Source organism: Pagrus major, chromosome 23, assembly GCF_040436345.1.
Source record: "Pagrus major chromosome 23, Pma_NU_1.0".
Classification (NCBI taxonomy): Eukaryota; Metazoa; Chordata; class Actinopteri; order Spariformes; family Sparidae; genus Pagrus; species Pagrus major.
The window spans coordinates 10,312,039-10,329,269 of NC_133237.1; the positions used below are offsets into that span (position 1 = coordinate 10,312,039).

A 17,231-nucleotide genomic window follows, 5' to 3' on the forward strand; every position below is an offset into this window, starting at 1 on the left:
TATTTCAGGCTCTTGAAGATTAAAAGGTTAGGACTGCAGGCCGAACAAATACATCTTTTGCTGCTGCTCTACATTACCCCGCTTAATGCAATTTAAGCATATGCTACATACTGTACATATAGACTTTGGCGACACAGGCAATCCTGGCAAGTAGGATGAATTGAGTTTTGGTTACCTCATGGGATTTGTTGATAATAATATGGAAAAAACTGAAACTGAAAAATCCTTTAATACACAACCAATGTGTGATAAACTGATTCTAAAATACCTTTTAAAAACACTCACGCTTCAACAACAAGTTACTCTTAGGTTGGTAGCTGAGATGCAGCCGGGCTTTAGTTACCGAGAAGTGGAGTGCTGTGAGGTTGTGACGGTAACACAGAAGCATACGTACATCTGTTAAACGTAGTCACAACTTCAGCAGCCTGTAACGTATGCAAATAAAAAAAAAAAAAAAGATTTGATACAGATTTGCAAATTTTTTTCACTGCGTGTGAAGGTTTCGTCGCTCCTGTTCACATTACGGTGCAAACGTACTTGTGATATCCTGCAAGGCAGAACTAACCACGTGCAAGTTTCCATCACATCTACACACCTGTGTACAGTAGGAGAACGCTGCACAGGTTATCTCAGTGTGTGGGACGCTGTGTGCGTACATACTGTGTGTGTGTCTGTACGCTCGTCTCTGCATCGTTGTGGTTGTGAATGTTTGCATATGCATGTGTCTAGGTATTGTTAAGAATGTGCAGATATTTATCCTGCAGATTGACGGGGGGTCTTTGGAGCAGATTGCACATTATAGATGTGGTCACAGTTGTAAGAGTTTTCTCTTGCTCTTGCGCTGTGATCTTTTTTCCTTGACTGTGTTAGATTCTACTTTTATTGGACTAACTTGACTTAATTTAGTCTTTCGTGTTTAGGTCCTTATCCAAACTTAAGTTGGACTAAGAGTAAAAATTATAAATAAAAAAGCACGTTCCTGCAGCCTGTGGTCAGGTTTTGCCTCATATACAGTACGCCTCTGTTTCTGTGTGTGTGTCTCTTACTGAGGTCTAACACGTCATCTGTCTTTATGAGGTCTTCAGGTCTGGTCAGAGGCAACTGCGTCTCAGGTTCTCCCTGAAGCTGAAGCGATAAGGACCTCAGCATGAAGAACACACGGATCGCCTGCGGACAGAGTGGTTAGAGTTGTCTGAAACACACTTGAAACAGTCCAATAAGAAACAGACGTTGACATCAATCATACAATGTTTGTATCCCTGTCAGGATTAGGCATTCAAGTTTAATCTTTTATCTGAGCTTCAGAGTGCTGCCATTCATGGCGTTTGTAGCAAAGCTTGTTGGTTTTGGCAGAGCGTCAAACCAAATGATTGTAATGTGAGGTAAACCTGCCGTTTAGTATTACAATGTCATTACACGGGTATTTCAAAATGTCAACTTGTTTAAACTCGCAAGAGACAGGTTTTCTGCTTCAACATATCATTGTGAAGTAAATGTTGATCGCGCAAGGTAAAGGATATAGAACAATGAAACCAACAGTGTTTATATTGGTTCCCTATAACAACAATTTTATCTGGCACCAGGCACATAGTCTCCAGGAATAAAGGAAGGTTAAGTTGTGATTAGTTTATATTATAGATTAAATGATTGAAACGACTCAGGAAAGCAGAAATGATCCGGTTGTATATATAATACATATATATAAATATATATATAAATAATCCTAATCTCTCAAATTGAGAGCCGCTGACTTCAGATTCAAGTGTTACATGCGATGCAGTCTGAGCTTGTGTGTGGACGCACCCTGCGTGTCTTCTCCACGTCCCCACAGGGCAGTCTTTTGACAAAATCGATACCAGTCAGAGGGGTACCGGTGGGTGGCAGCAGCACTGAGGCATCCATCATCAGGTACTCCACATTCAGCGGTTTACTCTGCAAATGTACACACGTTCAGACAGACATAAGCAACACCAAGAATACAGTTGTATGCTCAGGCAAGTCATGTTTCATTTGTCATGGAGAGAAAAACAAATGTGACAATGGAGGCCAACTAACCGTCATGCTCCTGTATTCATCTTCAAACATGTCCAGAAAGATCTCCTCGCCCTGTGATGACATCACAACATTGGAAACCAGTTAAACATAAGCCAGAGATGGTGTGGACAAAACATTTGTGGTGAATTTGAATATGGGTGGACATTCATATTGAGTTTCTGCCCCTTTTTGCATGAAACTCAGCTATCTGTATGAGTTCTCATTCTGGTATTGGGGTAAAAAAAAAAAAACTATTCCCAAAAAATCGCATTTATACTTATTGTTATAATTCTATGTCATAATCATTCACCTTATTGTCCTATTATGGACAGAAAGATGTTAAATGCTTTATCAATTAATACTCAGATGACACCTAACAAGGTACAGTTAGCACTTAGTCATGTACCATGTTGTAATCATATACTCAGCTGACTCTTCTGTGTGGCAAGTCTGTGCATGCCGATTGTCAAAACACTGTATGGAAGTATGCACACTCGCACGTCACTGTACTGTTTATCTTTTTTGCTTTGATAATGTGCATGTTCTTTTTGTTTCTGTTTCTGGTCATGTGTCTGGACCGTGGCAGCTTTCAGTCAAAACACATTTTTCTACAGTTACATGCAATCGACCAGTGACCAATCAGCAGGACTATTCTTTATCTGGGCGCATCAAACTGTTGCAGGCCACCAGTGAAAATTCTGATCCTCTGCTGTGTGTTTCAGCACGGCACACATATAAATGATCACTGCAGTGTGAAAGGAATTCTTAAACGATGGCCCATCAACTAAATGTACCAAAACAGGAAATGCTGGGCAGATAAGACAAGTTGTTTGGACACGAACAGATGAGCTTCTAAGCGTACGGGACAGTGATCGCAATGATGTTCATACTCCTCATCAGTTCATCGTGTTCATCTAACCGTAAACATCCAGGCTACTTTTATCAATTCAGGACCATTTCATTTTGAGTGCTCCACTGACACAACACTTAAATTCTGAAAGTGTTCTTTTATTGATGAAGACGGTGCTAAATGAAACTGCAATCGTATGGTTTGATAAGACAAAACTGTCAATGTTTTCTTATTTCAGATTAATTTCACTTCATTATTTGATATAAATAAACATTCATCATTCAGATTCATCATTAAAACTTTGTTGTTTCCAGTTCTCAAAGGAAGCAGCTATTTGTTTTTTTACTGTGCCACTGTGGTCCTGATGAATACTTCTTTCTATAATGTAAATATTTGAAAGAAAATATCGATTAAAGAAGGATCTGAAAATCATTCAAAGCCTTTACTTTAACCCGCTGGAAGCACCAGATGCTCAGAGTCAGAACGTTGATCTCAGTGGTATTTTCCTGAATGCTGAAATGCAACTTTTTTGCCTTGATGGTCCACATGGCTGAATTGTGACATAGTCAGCCAAAGCGTACTCTTGTGACCGATTCCAAAACCGACTTCCAAAGAAACTCAAACAGAAAGAGAAAGCATTAACTGCTCTGAAAGCATTTGACTTATGTGCGTGACCCTATAGTATACATAGGAAACACTTTCAGTTTTACCCATTACCTCTTCCAGGAAATGCTTTTATTTATTATCAGTGGATACACTCACACGAACAGACAAAGAGACTTGATGGTACTGTGGCTTGTGGTTCAGCTTTTGTTGGAGCATGAGTCACAACTGGAACTGAACTGGTTCGAACACCAGATCAACTGTTTGTTGTCTGGCTCTTGATCCTTTTGTTATTCTCCCTAAGTTACTGCTTTTCTGTCCATTTGTCCATCCCAGTAGCTGTCTCTATCTGAGCAGCCAGAATAGTCATGTACAACTGAAATCCTTTTGTACTAGAGCAGTCAGCACATTCCTAACTAGTTTACATCAATGTAACATGGCTTCATGTTATATACTGCATGTCTGTGGGTAGATGGGAGAGAAGCACTTATTTCCGGAGGTTAGTGGTGCATGTGTGTGCTGGTGTGGGTTACTGTGTGTGCTTACTTTGTAGAATCTCCTCAGTAAGTGCAGACTTTCTTCTCTAGCACCCTACAAAAACAAAAAACAAAACAAAAACACAAAAAACGTGTTAACATGTAGAAAAAAAACAACCAATCTCTGCATTACTTTAGGAAAAACTTTAGTCCCCTATATATTTCTGGACGAAAATGGACAAAGCAGAAGACTGACGCGTATTGTATCAATTGTTACACTTTTCTACATAAAATAACACAACTTACAACTATTGTAATGACTCCATGTCAATTCAATCAAATCTTTATCTTGGCAAACCTAATTCATAGCACAAACATTAAAACCTAACAGACTTTGTTACAGACTTTGCTGTTGCTCTCCAACAAGCTTCACTCATTCAAATCTTTTGAAACTACTTTCTATCACCTCAAAATGTGGTCTGGGGACCCCCAGCGTTACTTGAGGGTTCGAGGGGGTCCCCGGCAAAACAGGAAATGTATGTTCTGGCATTGGGTGACTCATTGGATGGAGTTACAGTGATAATATATGAGTCATTTCATCATGGGTTTTACACACTTTCAGTAATAAAACATCTAAAAAGGAAAAATCTTATCAAATGGGAGTCTGTGGACTAATTTGTGTCAGTTTAGGGGTCCCTTGAGAAGCTTGAGAACCACTGTTGTTTTTACATAAACACGTCAGTACTGAGTGTTTGTGTTTTGTCTTTTTATGGTTTTTATGATCATTTGGAAACCAAGTTTTACTGGAACTAATTCCATGTAATGATGAATCATGTTTTCTTTTCTTTCAACCTGCAATTTTTTTCTTAACACTTCCGCAATTCACTGTATTGGAAAATAACTAGCCAACTATGATGACATTTACATGGTCATTTTTAAGAAATGCTGCTGCAAATTCAGACATTTTGGGGCACAAAAATCACAAAACAACTTAGTGGAGGGGCCTGACAAAACAACAATTTTATCCAAATTTAGTTTGAATTTAAAATTATTCATGTGGTTGTAAAATGCTCCAGGGCGTCATTCTTAAAAAATGTACAAGAATCTTACAAAGTACTACTTAAAATTAAGGCACATGCTAATCACATCTTCAACTTCCGAGATGTTCCTGAAAAAGCATGACAACTGTGAATGATATTCATAGGGGTAACTACCAGGGAATCCTCCCACCTGATACAGTACGATGTAATGCAACTGTTAATAGATAGATGTTCTTCCTGCAGGGACACAAGACTGAACGAAGTTTAAGATATGATAATCCTACAACAATGTGAAGTCTTATGTGATTATCACTAAATAAACTCAGCTTGGAAATGTCTTCCTGTCAGAGATAAGTAACATGAGCAGTCAGCCGTTTCCTCCACAGCAGGGTGGAGAGGACACGGTCAACGGCATCTTTACATATTACAGAATTATAACAGAATTTTTTTTTGTTAGTTTTCTGGCATTCTGCCTCTGTTGGATAGCACAAACTAGAGTGCCAGATTTCATAAGTCGACCAAACATTAAGCAAATTGAACTTAAAAACTTGATAAGACAAAAACAAATCCTGGAAAAACCCTTGTCATTGGCATTTCAGCCAAAGGAGCACTGACCCAATTCTTCAAGCAGAATTTTTATTTAAAAAATAAAAATCACACAAGAAGTAGGACAACTACTTCCTCTAATTGAAGAATAAAAAGAAGAAAGAAAAGACAGAGAGGCTAGGAGGATTACCCTGAAGTGAGAGACGAGGAAATCAAACATTTCCCAGAAGGACTGGAGAACAGGAAGTGGAGGAAGAGGGAGTGAATGAAGAGGTGATCACAGTTAAGGAGGTGTGATGTAAGGTTTGGACACTTAAAAGGAAGAGGGGGGAAAAGGATGATCCTGCTTGTCATCATTTCTAAACCATCAATCATTAACCATGAGCTCAAACACGCCTTGTCCATAACCACAAATTAGCACTCATTGAGAAACTGCAGCTACGGATTCTGAGGAAGTGGTGGAGTCAATTATATAGTTAGAATTGTTTTACTGCATTGCTATGACCCTCTGATCCCTGGAACTCCTTGTGTGCGTGTGATATGTTGACATACATGCTACGAGAGTAGTGTGTACATATTTGTGTGTGCTGTACCTCCAGGCAGGCCAGATGAACGTCTTTGATTATACAGTGGTTTCCAGACAGCACCGACTGCTTTAACAAAAGGCAGCTCAGCTCCAGTGTAGCTAGACGCACTTTACCATCTGCACACACACGAGAGAATATATATCAATAAGAAATGAGGACAACTTACTGTACGTGTACATCATCTTGGAAGAAAAAACTGGCACTTGTTCAAACTGGAATTCGACTTAGGCCTCACTTGGTGGTTATTGAGATGACTAAAGATATAAAAAATGTTATGATCAAAGGCGGGTGACAGTGTGTGTGTGTGTGTGTGTGTGTTACCTGGCTGTGCTGCATGGCTCATAACTCTGATCAGTCTCTCTGCCAGCACCAGGCTGTAAGAGCTCCTCTCCTGGTCGGGAACCGGCAACTGCAGACGTTCTAGGAGATCTCGGTTTATACCTACAGACAGGTGGACAGACAGACCGGATGAGGAGAAAGGTGAATTATTATTTCTGAATCGATTAATCTGCTGATTATTTTAATGATTAATCAATTGATTATTTACTCTATAAAAAGTTGCGGATTGTATTGTATTGTAAAAAAAAAGAAAAAAGTAAAAAGAAAAGAAAGAGCTCAAAGTGAAGATTTCAAATAAAAAACTTTTTTTTTGTCCAACCAACAGTTCAAAAACCACAGACTATTATACATTTACTATCAAATGTGGCCATTGGGATTCTATGGATCATGATAACTTTGCACTGACCATTGCATTATAGAGTTATTTTCTGTTATTTAGCCTGTTCTTACTGATAAAAAAGGGGTGGACATTGAAGTCACGCACATCTAATTATCATTTAGGGCAGGTCCCTGATCAATAGAAGGTGAAAACATGACAAACAAGAATAGCTTCATGGCTCCAGCTCCCTGGAGCTACAGTGCGTGAGCCTTTTTTTCATGTGGACAAAATAATAGATACCCCTTCTCTGTATAATGCAATACAATTCAGCGACACAAGAAACTATATCCTCCAAAATGACCTTAAAGTTTAATAGTTTTGACAAACACTGAACATTATCACCTTCGTGAAGGTTGGATTTCTTGCAGGACTCTTGTATGTTCTGCATTATCTTTAGCTTGGTGAACCTAATAAACTGGCAACTGAAAATACATTGGATCAAATTCGTTCAGATGTGAATTAGGATTCATCAGCATTCTGTTCTGTTGAGTCAATCTATTGTTTTTGGAAATAGAAGCACTTGTGCACAGTCTCAACCTCCAGTATGGGTACCATACCTGAATTTACCCTGTGTATCTACAATGAGCTACGGCAAGCAAATGACTGCACATGTGTATAAATGAGAAGAAGACCAACCTTTGCTGTGTGAGACAGCGTAAAGCAGGCAGAGGACAAACAGTGCGTGGTAGTCATCGTTGGTGCAGTCAAGAGCACTGTACACCATGTCTAAGAACGGCCTGCAGAGAGAGAGAGAGAACATCATCAGTCCACAGACACTTATGTCTCCCCCTTAATTCATTATTTCCACTTCCTAGACCAATCTAATAAGACTCTGGTGTGTTCAGATATGGGTGTGCATGTACCTGCTCCTCTGTGTGTGTGTTCGGGTGGCTGCAGCAGTCTTCTCCTCATCAGTGATGTTCTGCTCTGTCAGCTCGGACACCTTACACTTCTCCATCACCACCATCTCTATCTCTGTGTGCACACACACACGCATGTTCTTTTTGCTTACCTATATAACTGTCCATCAATGTGAGATTTTTATTTTTAATGCATACTCATCACATTCACGTCACACAGCCTAAACACAAACACACAGCATAGCTATGAGGGAAATGTCACCAGTGATCATGAATGTACATTCTGACGTGCTTCCTTCTCACACTTGTGTGGTTCAAAGAAATGATGAAATGTGTTAAAGCAGCAAAGGTGGGCCAATCTTCCAATTGATTAGAAAACAAAATATTGATTTTTCAACGCATAAAATTTACCGTTTGTTCTAAGCACATCAAATACAAGATACATTAAAGCCAATGCGGTACAGCATGTCACTTAAGTTACCATGTATTCTTCAAGAAGTTTCTCCATTTATCACTGCTCTTATCAATCAGTTAAATAAGGTAGGTGTTGTTTTTCCGCCCCAAAAGGTTCATGTGTCATTTTGAAACAGTTTCTCTGCAGCCCACGATGCCATTAGTTTTACATCCCATGCTGCAGCCCTGCACAAAGACTCCCTGCAAAAAGAGTCGATTCAGTCAAAGTTGAGAAGGAATCAGTTCAGATGAGTGAGATGGTCAGACATTTAGATTTTACACACACACACACACACACTCCGATACTAACAAACACACACATGCACACAGAGCAGGAGTGAGAGACAGGCGGAGAGGTGAGGAGCACAGGATGGATGGTGTGTCACCGTGGAAATGGACAGGCAGCTGCCATGGAGACTGTGTTGGACATGTGACCAGTGGTGCCAAACAGGGGAAGCAGCAGAAAGACGGAGGCCTCATCTCAAAACTAGCCAAAGAGGAATTCTTGATTAAATTGACTGTCTTTCCATTTAGGCTGTTTTTCTTCCGCATTTTTCTTTTAGTCTCAACTTTGAACCCTCTTTTGTTCTTTGACATCTGTTGCTTTTATCACTTTTCCAGAATCATGCGAATCATTAAAAGGTCATTCTGGTATCTTTAAACCTGGGCCTTATTTTACTCAATTTGGGGTTTAAATGACGTACAAAAAGTTTTGGAATTAGGACAGCTCTTAAGTAACCCTTTAATGACTAAGACCACACAGTAACACAAACAAACTAACTGATCGAAGCAGCAGTAGACCAGCAACTCCCATGTCCTGCGAGGTAAAATTACTGTTTTTGTCAATGGAGTCTGGTGGCTTTAAACAGAGCATTATAACAGCTTTTTCTAGTTAAACAAAAATGATCTTACTCTTGGACAAAAAGATTTATCTTTGTATGGATCCTTTCCATAGTGTTGTCTGATACTTAGAATAACAACATTAGACTGTCTGCAAAAACTAGCACTTTTAGTGGATGTACAGGTGCAGGTACATTGGAGCCATCGCAGCTCGATTCCTGGCTGCTGGCTGAGGCGATCTACTGGATCAACCCCAAAACTTTTTGTACCTATTGGTCATTTAGACAGTTAAATACGTAAAAAAAAAATAAAGTCCAGGTTAAAAAAAATACAGGAATTTCCCTATAACTTGAGAAATCTCTCACCACTGCTTAAAAGGCTGCACATTCTAAACTGAATTTGAGTAAATGCATGGAGATGACAGCAGCAGTCATGTGCACATTAAATTAAGGGCACATTTACAGTAAAAGTTAAGCTGCTCAGTCTCTCTCTCTTTTCTGTTTGGAGACGAGGGCTGCTGCTGTGGTGGTTGTTGGGTAACCAGGGTGCATCATGGGAGACTGTGTCTGGTTGATGGGAGTAAAGAAACACTCACAAACACAGTCCTGTACTGCTAGGTCCAACGAGACACACACTCACCTTCCGCCGTCTCCCCACTCGCTCTGCTTCCCTTAGAACTCCCACCTCCTCCTCCTCCTCCTACTCCCTCTGTACCTTTTCCCTTCTCCCTCTCTCGGCCTCCCTCCCTCTCTCCTCCTCTCCCGCTATCGTCGTCCCAGCCCTCCTCTCCTCCTCCTCCTCCTCCTCCGCTGCCTCCTCCCCCTCCCCCAGCCCTTTCGTCATCCTCCTCCTCGCCCAGGTTTTTGTAGTTTGGCCTCTTCTGTGTTCTCTTGCGGCCACGGTGGCGGGACAGCTCCAGGGAGCGCTCCAGAGACTCCAGGGGCTTGGTGAACCGCCGCACACCTCCTGCACTGGTCTGTGGAGGAATCAGAGGGGTGAGAGTGTGAGCCGGATGTTTGGAAAGTGATGATTAAAGTGCAATTATTTCATCAACTCTAAATTATTTTTAAATCCTTTGTGGTGATCATGAGCTTTCAAAGACGTTTTCGGCCAATACAAAGCTGTAGCTGCTGTTGGTGGGTTGGTTGGTACCAGTCTGTGCTGAATACAAACGGCAGATAATGGTTCAAAACCATTGAGAAATAGAAAAAAAAAAAAAAAACTCAAAGACAGGACACTTAGAGGAAACTAACTGCCCTGTTTCCAGAAAACCATATCACTGTGACCATTTACTGTTAGATGTGCGTGCAAAAAACAGCCACGCATGAACATGCATTAGAAAACAAACTCAAAAACATGCTTGCATAACTGATGTGCTTATATCTTCTCACACAAACACAGAGCCTTACAGTAAATCCTTCTCGCATCTCTTCGATCAAAGTCCGTTAAAAAGACATAAGCCACTTCCTCCCAGATAAACTTTATCAGCACAGAGGAGAAAATGACCACTTGACACACACGCATGCACACACACACACACACACATCACACATCCCCCCCCCCCCCCCCCCCCCCCCCCCCCCCCCCACACACACACACACACACACACACACACACACACACACACACACACACACACACACACGATCTCTGGCTTTGAGGTCATAGAAGCCATACTGGAACTAGAAGACACAAACTTCTCACACATAACGCCAGAACTTGCACCAAAATGCTGATACGCACACAGGAAACAGCTGGTAAATGATAAGATGCTGAGCAAAGATTTGAACAGTGACTTACAGTAAAACTGACTAATCATAAATTACAATTATCACTACTACTAATTGTGGTGATAAAACTGAAAACAGAAAATTGTTTGGCAAAGATTAAAATGTGTTTTTAAATGTTTTTGTTGCAGATTAAGTCAGTGCTATTTTTACCCTGAAGCTGAAGACCTTTAGCTTTTTAAAATAAATAATACAGCGAGGTCTTTCTTATCCTTCCTGTAGCCAGACACACTTCTAAAAACACTGATGTATGTATTTTCTAACTGTATATTTTGTACATCTAAGCACTTAGGATTGTACAGTAGTTGCTACTAAAATACAGCATGTATATCAGGCATAAAACCACAGACTTGTATCTCTCTGTGTCTCTGTGTGTGTGTGTTTTGCACCTGCTAGCTGACTATGTTCTGGTAAACCGCTCACACTCTGAGCCTATGCTGAGAAATCAATGGAGGTCACAGAGCGCGCACGCACACACACACACAGACACACACACAGACACACACACACACACACACACACACACACACACACACACACACACACACACACACACACACACACACACACACACACACACACACACACACACACACACACACACACACACACACACACACACACAAGCAAAACCCCACATAAACACACCTAGCAGCACATCAAAACAGGGCACCATTTCCAGGTCGAGGGTATAAAAGCACACAGCTTAAACAGCTGCATGTGTTTTAGGGGGGGAAAAAAGGATAGATGTATAGAGATATGCAAATATTGACATCGTGTATCTAACTGGTGCATTTGCAAGTAAACCTGCGTACAGAAAAAAGAGAGAGAGAGAGAAAAAAAAACTCATTCCAGGAAGAGATTTGGGTTAGGTGAGCCAGTGTTCCGTCATGTGACCTAATTTCCTGCCACATCACACACAAACAGGAAGTACCATTCGACCACCTGCGCAGAAAAACACAGCCCTCGTCTGTCTGGTGTTTCATCTGCAAAAAATCAAACAATAACACGACAGCAGTCCTGTCTGATGTGGCCATGATCCAACATGCAAGTAAAAGAATGTTTCTGAGTATGTTCTTATTTTCTCTTATCCATCATCAGGAATTGTCATCAGCATTTTACACAAGCAATCACTGTGCAAAAACACAGGTGTCCTATGAGCCTGCAAACTGCAGAATGGACAGATATGAGCACACTCAAGCAAGGAACAAGGACAAAAAGACACACAACGTCACTGCAGGACAAGGCAAGTAAATGACACCCTTTGAATAAGCAACTTTTAGAATAAGAAAACCTCAGTTGACTTTTAAGTTGCCTTTGGGGAAGATGAGCCATCAAAGCTCCTGATGTGAGCTGATCAGTGGCAAAACAGTAAACACAAAACAAATTAAGGGAAAAACAGAAACTAACAGCAAGAATAAGCAGGATTTTCTGCCTGAAATAGCCACATGACAGTGACATTTCAAATGCTTCAGTGACTTCTTCTTCTTTTTGAAAAGTGCAACACGTGTAAAAATGCAACATGTGGCACTTTGTACACAAAATGCCTAGACGGAGAAAGGCAACGCTGAATGAAAAGCTGGCAGGTGCTAGTTTGGGTCTGGCTGCCTCCTGTTGTGGTAGACCAACACTGTTAAGACATCACGCCTCAACTCACATTCACTGAAAAGGTAGGCTGCTTCTTACAACAGCCACAGGTCTAGCGCGCGTGCACGTGCACACACACATGCATGCACGCACGTACACTCACACACACACACACACACGCACACACACACAAACAGCACAGAGAATAACCACAAGGGTTCTCAGAAACACTCACTACTTCAAAACACCCACCTGGCTTTACAAACAGATGGTCACAACATTAAAAAGAGGGAGGCGGTGAGGGGGAAACTCACAGGGAAAGAAAGAAATAGGGAGGAAGAGAGATTTAGAAAATGTGAGGTGAGGGGAATCAGATGGGGAAGATGAGGGGGAGGCGAGGGGGAGACAAAGAAAGAGATAAAGAGAAAGGGAAATAACATAAAGATGCAGATGTAAACACAAAGAGAGGACGAGAGAAAGACGGCGCCAAGACAGAAGGAACAGCAGACAGGACATTTCAATCCAAGGCTTGGACGGGAGAAAAGGTGGAAATAAGGAGAGAGAGAGTTTGAAACATGTAAAGAAGAAAAACAATGTGGGTCATTTGCATATTGCTGCCTTGATGTGGGTGAATCATGGAGAAAACCATGAGCCCGCGATCTCATAACCACCTACACACACTTCTGGAACTCAAGTCTTTGTGTGCGTGTGTACTCGTGTGACTGTGTCACAATGCAAAATCTGGTGTATGTGTGTGTTTGTGTACCTGTGTGCATTTTTGTCACCGTAAGTATGATTCTGTGCATTTCTTGTTTTTGTGCAGTACTTCCAGTGTTTGTGTAGGTGTGTATGCATGTGTTAACTAGTGTGACATTGTAACACAATACACCTGCTGCTGTGTGTGCTTGTCTATGTTTGTGTGCATATTGCTCATCAGTGGTTTTTTTAATCATGTTTCTGTGAGCGGGGTTAATGTCAAACATAATCGTATTTCTGATTTACATACAATGCGTGCTCAGTGTGTTTACCGTGCTCTTGTGTGTGCTGTGTATATCTGTCTGAGGGGTGAACACAGACAGGTCTCCGTTGAGAATAACGCTGGCCAGGGCGTTGACCATTGGCTGATAGTGGATGATCAGAAAAACCTGTAAAATACACAAACACACACGATTGAAAAAGTCATCAGAGTTACAAAAATGCCTTTAAAAGGTGCACTATGTAGTTATAGAGAGGACATTTTAATCATGCAGCTGAAACTCATTTTAACATTTTAATCTTTGAGCATAATTTCATATTCCATGTTTAACACATTTCTTCAGGGGTTAACCAATATGATAATCAGGCAGAATGACTGGCAGTTTAATACCAACCACATAACTAAAATACACCTGTGCTTTGGTGATGTTAGAGTCTGATCTGTGTGTTTGTCTGTGTGTTCGTGTGTTGCTTACTTGAGACAGCAGGTAAAGGGACACCTGAGGGTTGATCTTTCGCTCGTCAGACTAAAAACACAGAAAAAGGTCAGTCAAAGTCACACATATGGCAGTTGGCAATCATTATCATGCCAAAAATGTTACTGGCTCCACATTTTCAAATGTAATTTGCTTATTTTGTCTCTTTTATATCACTGCAAAATTAACATACTGTTTTGTTTGTTTGTTTTTACAGACTAAACAATGCATTTAATGATAAGGATAAAGAATGGATAATCAAGATGAAATTAATAATTGCAGGCTTAAATTGGCTATAAATGTTTCTTCAGTGAAACCCTGAAAATCCCCATCAGACTGTACACTCACATACACAGTTTCTCTGACGTATTCTTAAATGCACAGAGGTGTTGTTCCATTGGCTAATGTGTTAGTTAACACGTCATGTCCTTACAATTTGTCAGTAACAGAAAAAATAAATGGAGGAAGCAACTTTTACATGACACAAGCTCTCCACTTTGAACTTGTTTAACATCAGTGAAATCTAATTCATTTAGACGTGTGGTTGAGGGTGATGTACCGTCTCGGGGCTGACCAAAGAGAAGACATAGAGGGGCAGGAACAGACGGTTGAGGAGGTGGTCGGTCAGAACGTCATTCAGGAATTCACAGTTGATGATGAGGATATCGTTCAGGTAGTGGAGGTGGTCAAGGTGCTCCGCTACCAGGTCACTTAACTTCCCCCTGTTCTTATGTCTGGGGCACAACAAAAAGAGGTAGAGAGAATGACATGTTATTTAGGTAGCGGTAGTGGTCAGAAAGAAAACACCTTCAGGCTTGAGAAAGTCACGGCCTTGCTTTATTGTAAACCATTCTAATAAATGCATGGAAAAAACTTTTTACCGCATTGCACATCATAAGCTGGACTAACACAATTTTCAAAATGCCAACTAACTCTTACAGGCACTATTGTATTTGTATCACATGGCCCCTTCCTGGGTGATTCTTTATAAGAAAACAGAAAATCTTTTAACTTGAAAGCCACTTAAAAGGCTATAATCAGGTAGTGAGTGAGTTAAAATATATTATAATGCATTGTATACAATGCATTATGCCAATGAGCATCAGGACAACAGGTACCTGTACAAACCTGCAACAAGCCTGACCTCTACAGGCCACAGTGAGAATTACAATCAGAAACACAAACATAGATTGCACTTACTCTTCATCTGTCTGCACACACTTGTCCAGCTCAATAACATGGCTGCCAATAAACCAGACCAAGTTGCTGAAATACGGGACTGCCGTCTTGTCCCGGATGTAGTGCAGCATGTGCTGGTTGTCCACTGGAGGGAGGAGGGTCGGGATCAGATGTGTTACCAAGGTTGCCAAAAGGTATCAAATACACACACACACACACACACACACACACACACACACACACACACACACACACACACACACGTACACGTACACACACACACACACACACACACACACACACACACACACACACACACACACACACACACACACTCCAATACTAACAAACATCCCAGAAGTACCAGAATGTGACAGTTAAATATGATTTGAAAAAACAAAGGAACAAACACACAAAACCATTAAATTAAGAGACAAATTAAGAAAATTAAACCATGTTAAGTCAAATTAAGAACATGAATCGGTAAAGTCAATCCATTATTAATAAAAAGGGAATACTACTGGAGTGGCATAAGGAGGAGAGACGATTAAGGTTTAAATTGATGCAACGGTGTGAAAGGTGCCGCTTGCACTGTTATTAGACAAGAAAAAAAAAGGTTTTCTAACAGATTTTCTGTCTGTTTAACCCAAGCTGGTTATCTCAGCCTGTGTTCATCAGTGTGTCACACTCACTAAAGCTCTCTTAAGGACAAGACAAAAGATAGATCTGAGACAAATTGGTACTTATATGTGTATATATATACATACATACACACACACACACACATACGTATGCATAAAGGCTTTTGTAGCTCCACAGAAAAAAAAAATGAGGCTAACGCTACTAGCATAATGCACCCAAATCATCCATAGATTATGAAAGACAATAGTTATAAAAAAAATATTTGTATACATGTGGACAAGACCTAAAAGCCTGTTGCAGTTAAACATACTGGGCACTTCAGGGAAAACTAAACATTTGGACAATCCCAGGGAATATCTGAGACGCAATTTAGGATGCTGACTTAAAAATGTGAACAGTACCCCTAGTGTATTTCCACTTTCTGTAATGTAGCCGTCCAAATGTAAATAAACGCTCATAGAAATTTCACAATGCCAATCCACACGGGTCAAACTGTTACAGGTTGTGAATGAGCAGCCACATCAAATGAATCAATTATATAACAGCAGAAAACAAACAGACAAATCACAAGCTGCCACTACTCAGAGTCACAGTGTCATTCCAGCTTAGTCCATTAGTGAATTAACTGAGAATTAAATCAGGGGGATATCTTAACTCAACAGTGAGCCAAACTGTCAAACCCATCACCAAAACAAAAACCAACATGTGGGGCTCTGCTGAAATTAAGTCTGTGGAACAATTAACCCAAGAAAAAAAAAAAAAAAATTAAAAAGCATGCAGGTTTTTCTGCATGTATGTAGGTGGGTGATACAGAATGGTTTACAAGAAGAAGAACTGCAAGGATATTCATACCAGTACATTTATAACAGATACACTAACAAATAGGGCTGGGTATCAACAAACACTGATGTGTAATGTGATGTGTGATAGTTACTCCTTTTAACCCAGCATTTGTAAAGAGTTTGAGGTATTGTGTCACATTAAAAGCAACTATACTAAAAAACAACAAAACAAAAACAATGACTGACTTATAGGCCAGTTTAACACTTTAGAATTGTATCTGCATCAATGTACTGCATGAACAATTGGTAACAGTATCAGGAAATGTTTCTAGGATACCCAGCCCTGAGATAAAAGACTGAATGAATGGAACCAACTTACATGAAACTGGAGTTAGGCAGATGGGGCGCGTAGAGGGGAGGAGGGAGAGGAGGAGAGAGACAAGGAGAGGAAGAGGAGGAGTGGTTGTTGAAGAGGAGGAGGGAGAAGGGGAAACAGACACAGGGTTAATGTGAGTAAAGGGGCGGCTGTGGAGGGGTGGAGGCTGGGAGGGACCCCGCAGATATCTAAACAAATAAACTGCAAACAATGGCACATCTGGCAAAGGACTTTATATGTTACTGAAACATTTTTAAACTATTTTCAGGATTTGTGTAACACATGAACAAGAGAAAAAAGCATGCTAAATTATCAAAACAACAGAATATAACAAATAACATTATTTGACCAAAATCTTAATTAGTCTTGATGCTCGTTAAAATCCTTTTCCGGGTTGTCATTTGTTGCAGTGCATGACCC

General features: G+C 40.5%; 1 protein-coding gene across 1 annotated transcript in view; it reads right to left on the minus strand.

The window, feature by feature from the left end:
• The window catches only part of clec16a (C-type lectin domain containing 16A), a 41,727-nt gene that overhangs the window by 15,940 nt on the left and 8,556 nt on the right, over nucleotides 1-17,231 (minus strand). Inside the window, exons 6-18 of the mRNA XM_073494061.1 lie at nucleotides 15,033-15,156; nucleotides 14,392-14,566; nucleotides 13,833-13,883; nucleotides 13,410-13,526; nucleotides 9,647-9,983; nucleotides 7,718-7,829; nucleotides 7,491-7,591; nucleotides 6,458-6,577; nucleotides 6,143-6,252; nucleotides 4,034-4,078; nucleotides 2,056-2,106; nucleotides 1,804-1,932; nucleotides 1,047-1,167 (exon numbers count right to left, since the gene is read on the minus strand). Coding sequence (XP_073350162.1) covers nucleotides 1,047-1,167; nucleotides 1,804-1,932; nucleotides 2,056-2,106; nucleotides 4,034-4,078; nucleotides 6,143-6,252; nucleotides 6,458-6,577; nucleotides 7,491-7,591; nucleotides 7,718-7,829; nucleotides 9,647-9,983; nucleotides 13,410-13,526; nucleotides 13,833-13,883; nucleotides 14,392-14,566; nucleotides 15,033-15,156 — 1,593 coding nt within the window. The remainder of the gene's footprint in view (nucleotides 1-1,046; nucleotides 1,168-1,803; nucleotides 1,933-2,055; nucleotides 2,107-4,033; nucleotides 4,079-6,142; nucleotides 6,253-6,457; nucleotides 6,578-7,490; nucleotides 7,592-7,717; nucleotides 7,830-9,646; nucleotides 9,984-13,409; nucleotides 13,527-13,832; nucleotides 13,884-14,391; nucleotides 14,567-15,032; nucleotides 15,157-17,231) is intronic.